General features: G+C 59.2%; 5 protein-coding genes across 5 annotated transcripts in view; all 5 read right to left on the bottom strand.

Moving 5' to 3' along the window:
* The window catches only part of DQ04_02841040 (hypothetical protein), a gene marked incomplete at both ends in the record, with an annotated part of 2,436 nt that extends 414 nt beyond the window's left edge, over positions 1-2,022 (bottom strand). The window contains one exon of the mRNA XM_009312268.1: positions 1-2,022. This exon is cut by the window's left edge and continues 414 nt beyond it. Within this exon, the coding sequence (XP_009310543.1) occupies positions 1-2,022 (2,022 nt within the window).
* Positions 2,023-2,190: 168 nt separating this feature from the next.
* On the bottom strand, positions 2,191-4,308 carry DQ04_02841030 (hypothetical protein; the record flags this gene model as incomplete). Its single annotated transcript, XM_009312267.1, has 1 exon — positions 2,191-4,308. The coding sequence occupies one exon, from the start codon at positions 4,306-4,308 to the stop codon at positions 2,191-2,193; it is 2,118 nt and encodes a 705-aa protein (XP_009310542.1).
* Positions 4,309-4,585: 277 nt separating this feature from the next.
* On the bottom strand, positions 4,586-6,304 carry DQ04_02841020 (small GTP-binding protein; the record flags this gene model as incomplete). The annotated part of the gene is made up of 1 exon (XM_009312266.1): positions 4,586-6,304. The coding sequence occupies one exon, from the start codon at positions 6,302-6,304 to the stop codon at positions 4,586-4,588; it is 1,719 nt and encodes a 572-aa protein (XP_009310541.1).
* A 216-nt stretch (positions 6,305-6,520) lies between these two features.
* Positions 6,521-7,117, bottom strand: DQ04_02841010 (hypothetical protein; the record flags this gene model as incomplete). Its single annotated transcript, XM_009312265.1, has 1 exon — positions 6,521-7,117. One exon carries the CDS (start codon positions 7,115-7,117, stop codon positions 6,521-6,523), a length of 597 nt encoding a protein of 198 aa, XP_009310540.1.
* A 441-nt stretch (positions 7,118-7,558) lies between these two features.
* DQ04_02841000 (cleavage and polyadenylation specificity factor subunit 5) lies at positions 7,559-7,786 on the bottom strand (the record flags this gene model as incomplete). Its single annotated transcript, XM_009312264.1, has 1 exon — positions 7,559-7,786. One exon carries the CDS (start codon positions 7,784-7,786, stop codon positions 7,559-7,561), a length of 228 nt encoding a protein of 75 aa, XP_009310539.1.
* Between the last annotated feature and the right edge of the window lie 367 nt (positions 7,787-8,153).

Genomic DNA, 8,153 nt, shown 5'->3' with positions numbered 1-8,153 from the left:
GTCACTGTTGTACTGCTGCAGCGCCGCAGCAGCGGCCGAGAGGGCGGCGTCCGCCTCCGCGTTCAAGGCGCCGCCATCCAGCGAGACCACCACCGCCGTGAGACGCCCCAGCCGCAACTGCAACGCACGCGCAGCCTTCTGCCGCTCGGCCGCAGTGACGTACTGCGCAAAGACGGCGCGAATGACGTCGACACCCAGGACGCGAGGGAGCAGCAGCATTGCCCAGTGGCAGCACGCGGGGGAAACGGTCGCCACCGTAGCCAGCACGTCACACACACGGTCGAGGGTGACGCGCGTGCCGAAGACAGCATCCGCACCCATTCCAACGCACATCCCCTCCACCATCTGCGCCAACATCACCTCCTCATCGTCGCACGCCTCTGTCTCCAATTCCTCGGCAGTAAAGAGAAATGTCGCAGTTTTCGGCCTTTTCTCTGCCACGGCCACAGAAGACGCGGCGCGCTGCTGGCATTCCGCTGCTGCTGCTGCCAACACATTGCAACTGATGTCCTTCGGTGTCTTCTCATCCAGCAGAATATTTTGCAGCCCACGCATGCGCCTCTCACTCGGTGACGGATGTGACACGTCCAGTGAAACAGTCCCCATCACTCGATCCACACGGTAGCCGCAACGAGTCGTCGCAAAGACGGCGCGCACAAGGATGTGCGCTATCACCTCAAACTGCGCCTCCAGCTGCCACAGCGCATCCAGCAGCTGATGCAGAACATCACTGTGCGAGGCTGGAAGTTCATCCGCCAGAGCAAGGAGCTCCAACACACCTGGCGACACCGGCTCCAGTGTGAGCAGCAGAGCCCGCGGTGATGGTCCAAGCGTCGACCCCTTCGCGAGTGCCGCCAGGAGACGCAATGCGAGGAGCACCTCGTCCCCCTCACTACTCACAGTCGACCGTAATGTCAGCGCACGAAACGCGGGAGTGAGGAAGTACCTGTTGTAGAGGCAGAAGTACCTGTATTTGCGGTCAAACGTGGTCTTTCCCTCGCTGCGGGGCGGAAGTCGCAGTGCCGCGTTGAGGATGGTCGTCACGGCCAAGTGTAGCCGCTCCTCAAGCGTCTCCGGCTTCACGAGATGTAGTCGACTCACATACTCCTGGTGCCGCTTCAAAAACGCGGGCAGCTGCGGTGCCTTCGAGCCTTGTATCTCCACTTCCTCTGCCTGGGAGGATGTCTCCTGGTGCGTCATGAGCGAACGCAACTGCGCGGAGAGAAGGCAGATTTGCTCCTCGGCAGAGACACCCTCACGGAATGTCACGGTGTACTCCGTCACAAGCCACGCGTGGCGCAGAGGAGAGATAAAGAGATACGCAATGTGCTGCGTAGCCTCCATCGTCATGTCATCCTCCACACGGTCGTTAAGCAGCAGCACACGCAACACCGCACGCACACCATTAGGGAGGGAGAGAAGCACTCCGTTAAGAAGGCTCGAAACAAACAATTTCTTCTGCTGAAAGCGAGGCGAGGCAAAGAGGCCTTCACTGATATGATTCTGCGACGTGCCACTCGCCACAGCAGCAGCGGCGGCGGTGGGACCGCTGCTCTCAAGAAGAAGCGGATACAGCGCCTGCACCACATGATGTGTCCGGCACACACGCGCGAAGCAGAGATACAGCAGCAACTCCGCACAGTACTGCCTTGTGTGGCGGTCTACGTAGACCCCCGAACTCGGAGCGCCAGAAAACCGCAATGACGGCGCGGCCGCAACAGACACCACGCTGTTGCGCAGAGAGGAATCATCCGCCAAAAACAGCAGGGCAGCCAAGACCTCCTGTAGGTAGTACCGCTCAACAAGCAGGTGAGATTCAGCACCAGCGAGATGGCCCTCGGCACCAGCGGAAAGAGGAAACAGCCATATGTCGAGCAACTGCATCAGCTGGCGAAAGATGATCACCTCTATTCTGGGTGCATCGTCGCGGAACGCACCCCGCAGGAGTGATCGCAGCGTTTCTGCGAGAGAGGCCACCTCATCGAGGCACTTCAGAGACACGCCACGAGGGTCCTGCTCCATATACAGCGAGCAAGACTAGCAGTACGACCAAAACAAAGAGGAAAAGAAAGGGAGAACGAGAGGGTGCGTGCAGAGTGGCACTGCAAACGGCACATGGCGAGAGAAGTGAAGAGAGAACCATTTGTAAAAATGACAAGGAGAAGGTGTGGTACCACCCTACGCTTCGTATCATCCTTCCTCTGTTTTGACAGCATCGACCGTGGTAGTGATGCCAGTAGTAGAAGCAGGAGTCGTCAACATGAGCGCAAGGCCATCAACCCATGTTTTTTGTGCGCACTGCAACTCCGCGACGCTCCACAGCTTCCCTTCCTCCGTTGCGTGCGGAGGCAGAGGGCGAACAGTGAGCGCCAGCACGCCTTCGCCGTAGTCGAGTGCGGTCAGAAGCGTCGACAGCACCCGCCACTGGACGTAGTTGTTCGCCGACGCTCCGGAGGGAAGCGCAAACGCCTGACTGCGGCACTCCACCACAGCGGCAAAGCACTTGTCGTTGCGCAGCCACTGCGCAGAGGTGAAGACGTCCCGCACAAGACGTGGAAACCCAACAAAGGACGCGAGTGGTATGTTTGTAGGCTCGCGCCGCACAAGGAACTCCAGCACCGCCTCCTCGTCTCCCCAGTTCGACGGGAGGAAGGCCGCAGCGAACTTCTTCAGTCCTTCCGCCGCGTAGCGCCCCACAGCAATAAGTTCCAGCAGGGACGCCAGGCACTGCAGCGGCCAAACGAACATGTCCGTGACGAATGCGCACGTCGATCCCTCCTGCGGCAGAAGTATTTCGCAATCGAGGCCCCACCGCACGCCACGCGCAACTTGCTCGTCACTGCACGTGGATCCCGCTCCCTGCGCAGCGAGCGCCGCCACACGCTTCCTCAGATGATGCTGCTGCTGCTGCTGCTGTTGGTGGCTACCATCACCATCGATAACGTCGCCACTAACTCCGTCGTCCTTGCGCGACGTTGGCGGCAGCGACGGCGCCGTTCCCTCCAGCAGTGGGAAAAGTACGTCTGTGACCACCTCGTAGCACTCCGCTGCATCCTCCACGGCGCACTCCACATGGCCGTCCCGCACCCGCCGCAGTGCCTTCAGAGCGATGTCCTTCACCACGGACGAGGCGGCATAATTTGGGAATATGGCCCGCGAGCCGATCTTGGCGGTGTCACGCAGGAGGTACCAATCGGCGTCCTCGCCCGCCTCCACAACGCTCAGCACCTGATCCCGCCAGTGCGCGCTCACAGCAGCCCAGCCAACATGCAGCGCTGCCTCACGTGCAGCCACGCGAGTGGCATCGAAGGCAGCACGTTTCTTGGCTAAACGTCGTCGCAACGTCTCCAGCTGCTTCTGCTGCTGTGCAGCCTCGTCGCTGTCGCTGGGAGTCTCACAGAGCCGCTCGAACATCTCCTCGTCACGCCCCAACACATTCCACAGCGCGAAACGGACAAACGGGGAGATATGCTGGAGGGAGCCGAAGGTGTCNAGATGCCGCTCAAGCACAACGAGGGCGCGGTACTGCAACTCCTCGTCCACGAGGACATCCTCCATGCCGGAGGACGTCGCCTTCTTTGGGTGCGAAAAGATGCGGTTCTCGTCGAGCGGTGGGCGGCGTTTCTTCGGCTCAATCAGCTGCACCGCCGTGTTGATCTCAACGTGCGGGTGCGGGCAGGGGAAGTGCACGACACGCCCGGCGCGCGGCTGGCGGTGCTGCTCCTCCGTGCGACGGTCGCCCTCGTAGCGCGGCAACACACTGAGCTGGTGCCCCGTGCGCTCGCTGTACGAGTAGGCGTGCAGCTCGGCGCCCCTCCGCACGTTGGCGTGCAGCTGCGCCTCATCGGTGTTCTCCTCTTCGGGGAAGCCAAACGCCTCGAGTGTTTGCTGGAACGCGCGGCACAGTTCAGACGCCGTCAAGTCGCGCGTGGCAAGCGACGTAAAGCGCTCCAGCATGGCGTTCACGTGCGGGTGGAAGACAGCAGCGAGCACCCGCTGCTCCGCGCCACCAAGTGACGCCGTCTCACGGCTCCAAAAGGCTTCTAGGCGCGGCTGCAGTGCAGCGATCATGTCGCAGCGCCGCTCCCTCGACCGCTCCATTGCAATGAGGCCGCATGTGTAGTGCAGCTCCTTCATCATGCAGGCGTAGAGCACCATGCTCACCTCACTCCACACAAACACACCAAGCGACTGCATTCCCGTGGTGTCCGTCCCCTCCTCCGAGCTGGAGGCGTCGCGTGTGTTGTTCCTACTGTCGTGATCGTCGTCCGCACTTGATGGAGAGTTCGACCGTTGCCTTTTGCCCATTGTCCCACGGCTCTATGCACTGACCTCGCAGACGCCGCGGCGAAGGCACAACAGAGACACAGAAAAAGAAGCCGAGAGCGATAATAATAAACACGAGAAAAAACAACCACACACAAAATAAGTTCATAATTCCCAAAAAAAAAGCAGCCGTGTGCCTTTTGTGTCTTCGTTTTCAACACACAGCAGAGGTGAGACAGAGATGCACGGAAGCCGGGCTCTCGTTTGTTTTCTTTTGCCCTCCGCTCTTCTTGCTTGGTTGCATTTATGCATCCGTGGGCTAGATGTAATCAGGGTTAGAATCCTTCACCTCCTGAATGAGGCGAATGGGGACGCCGCGGAAGTCAAACTCCTCCACCAACGTGTTCTTCATCATTTCCTGTAATGCCTTGGGCAATGTGTTCGCATCGTTTTTTGTCTGCAAGTGCAGCAAGAATGTTGGTGGACGGGTGTTGACCTGCGTGATGCGCCCCACACGGGCAACGTGATAGGGGATTATGACAGACTTCTCCATCTTGCGCCAGAGCCTCGTCAGCTCTGCGCGGCGCACTCGCTTGTTCCATTTGTCATACAACAACAACGCCTGGTCCATTAACAGTGTAAGGTTAAGTCCGGTGTGTGCCGACACAACGACGGCGTTGCTGTACTTCACCTCCTGTACCTGTCGCTTGATCTTGAAGTCAATTGCCTCAGCGGTGGCGCTTTGATCCAGCACCGCGTCCCATTTATTCGCACACAGCAGGAAGGGCCGGCCCTCAGCCGCGATGGAGTGCAGTATGGCCATATCGTACTTGTTGGGGTGCCCCTCCGTGGCGTCGAACACGACGATCACCACGTGCGCGTAGCGAATCTCGTTCACCGACAGGGCGTGGATTCGGCCAATGAAGTCGCGCTCCGCACGGTACCGGTGCCGCGCCAGGCCGGCTGTATCAATGAGCTTTAGCTTGCGGCCCTTGTAGATACACGACAGCTCCACGGGGTCGCGCGTGGAGTTTTTCTCATCCACAGCGCGATTGCGCTCAAAACCGACTAGTCTATTAATCAAACTAGACTTGCCGCTATTCGTCCGCCCAACAATGGCGACACGGATAAAGCGGTCGGTGCAATTGCGGTCCCGAATCTCTTCCATTGCGGCTTCGTCGCCTTGCATGGCGAGGTCCTCGATATCCCAGTCGTTCTCCACCTTCTGCATTGCGTGGATGTGGTGCAGCGGCTCCAGCACAGCCGCCAGCATCTCCAACCCGGACTTGCGACGCGCCGAGAATGGAATTGCGTTGCCGAGGCCGAGTGTGTTGTACCGCGCCAACACGCGATCCTCCTCCTCCAGTGGGACAAGATCCATCTTGTTCACAAGCACAAACGCCGGCATGCGCTTGAGCTGCAAGTAGTCGATAAGGTCCAGCTCCGCGGGTGTGATGTCCTCGTCAGCCGCCGTCACGAAAATAGCCGCATCCGCCGTCTCGACAGTGCGGAAGGCCTCCTCCACCAGCCGCCCGTTGACCATCCCCGGCGTGTCGATGACCGTAAAGTCCATCTCCTCCAGCTGCGCGCGACCCTCCACCGAGTCGCGGGTAATACCGTCAAAGTCGCGCACGACATTCTTGCGACCAGGCATCGTCACATCCTCGCTCAGCAGGTTAAAGAGAGATGACTTGCCGCAGTTCATGCGCCCAACAATCGCAACACGCAGCTGTTGGTCACCTAGCAGCTTCACCACCGGTTGCCACCCGGCAACACGCCGTCGCTGCTCGTCGGTGCGGCTGCTGTCACCCAACGCGGGCGAAATGTCGTTGAGAATTGAACCGGACCGTCGCACTTGCTCACGCCAGTCCGACTGGAGCCCATTCTTGATTTGACGCTCCCGCGGTAACGCAAAGAGTGAGGCGTCTGCTGCCCCTTTTATTGTTGTTGACGTTCTAGCGGTATTGTTCCGTGTGGTGGCGGTAGTTGACAGCGTGCGGCGGCCACGCAGGAGAGTCACGAGGCAGCGGCGCCTCATCTGCTGGGCGCCAGTCCGCTCTACTACGCCGCAACAAGGAGGAAGAAACAGATGCGGGGGGTCAACAGAGAAAAGTGACAGCACGTCTTCATACGAAGCTGTTCGTCACGAAGAGTGGATATGCGCACACCAAGGGAAAAGAGGACAAGGGAAGCAAAGCACATTTCCTGCTTTAATGCCATTTGCGTAAAAAGGGTGCTGTAACAGAGGCAGCTGTTACGGTATGTAGTTGAAAAGACGGTCTTCAACGATCTTACGAACCTCCTCACTCTTAGCATCAGAAAGGCAATGCTTGCGGATGTACTCAACGTTGTCTGCCTGATGCGGGTGGGTCGACATCACCATCTTCAACAGTTCCTCGTTCACCACGGATTTGACGAGCTGCGCGCGCACCACCGCTCGCAACGGGCGGCGGTCTGATGGGTCGTAGGTCTTGTTGGTGATAAAAACACGCACGGCGTCGATGTTCTCCCGCTCACAAGCGGTGAGGAAGAGGTGCTTCAGGTGGTGCTGCTCAATGACGCGCTCCCGGTTCTCCATGCGTTCAAAGAGAGGAGCCAGTGGCACTACATGGTTCTGCAACACCGCCGTTGCGACGAGGACAGCCAGCTGATCATCAGTGGCGGCCTCGGCAAAGCGCAGAACAGTGTCCGAGTCCCACTGCTGAAGGATGAGCTCAACAAAAACCTTGTCCTCCAGTCTGCCCGGCTTCATATCCGACTCGTGGGTCTGGAGAAACTGGGCCACGCCCTCTTTGTCGTGGTTGTACACGTAGCGGTGAAGAGAGTCACTGAGCGACTGCTTCTGTCCCATGTTTTGGCTCAGTTAGGACAAGGTCCCCTCCCTTCTCTTCTCTTTTTCAATGCTCCTCAACTTCTCTCTCTCTCTCTCTCTCCCTATAATATATATATATATATATATATCTTGTGGTCTCTCTGTGCTTTTCACCGGGACGATAACGCATCACGCACACACAGCATCCCCACACGTCGTCGAGAGAGACACAGGAGTGGAAAAGGAGCAATGAAAGGGGGTCAGAGGGAGGCACACACACACACACAGAGAGAGAGAGAGCGAGGGAGACACACACACACACACAATGAAGGCACTCGGCATCGAACAGTCATATCCACGCCGTTATACCACGTTGGCAGACCCTTTACACCTGTCTCTCTCTCTCTCTCCCTTCCTCACGCAGAGAACGCGAAAAAAAACATTCACGTGCCCATGCGAGGAGGCGCGCCCCTCGGTCCACTACTTGCAGTAATTTATGTTCACGCGCGAGAGCAGCGTCGGGATGGACGCGATGAGCGGACCGTACTTCGCCGTGTTCTCGTAGAGGTCAAAGAGCGGCGCCGCGACGAGCTGCACGTCGGGGTGCGTGACGGTAAGCATCATCTGCGGTGGCATGTGTACAAGAAAGACGGTGCGCACCTCCTTCACGTCGCTCTCCGGCACGTGGGCGGGGACGTACGGATACATCAACGGGTCGAAGTGCGGCCGGTACCACCGCGCCAGTGCCTCGCCGACACGAAACGACGACGACGACGACGACACGGCCGTCGTGTTGTGCGACGTGCCAACATCAACCGTTGTGTCGCCCTGCTCGTCCTCTGCTGCGCGCGACGTGGCGGGGCGCTTCACCTCGCTCAACAGGTCACGACCGAGCTTGCGCAGCAGGCACAACTCCTCCGGCTCGCCATTGCGGCAGCGCCCGCCCGGCAGGCGGAAGACGACCGCGTTGTTTGTGTGCGTCGCCGGCACCACCCGCGGCCGCACGGGCGTCTTGGTGCTGTTGTGCCGCAGCAGCAGCACGTGCGGGTGATCATGCACGTGCACGAGGAGGACG

This window comes from Trypanosoma grayi, assembly GCF_000691245.1.
Source record: "Trypanosoma grayi strain ANR4 Tgr_284_V1, whole genome shotgun sequence".
Classification (NCBI taxonomy): Eukaryota; Euglenozoa; class Kinetoplastea; order Trypanosomatida; family Trypanosomatidae; genus Trypanosoma; species Trypanosoma grayi.
The sequence above is the reverse complement of the archived record's forward strand: the minus strand, read 5'-3'. Positions and strand labels throughout refer to the sequence as shown.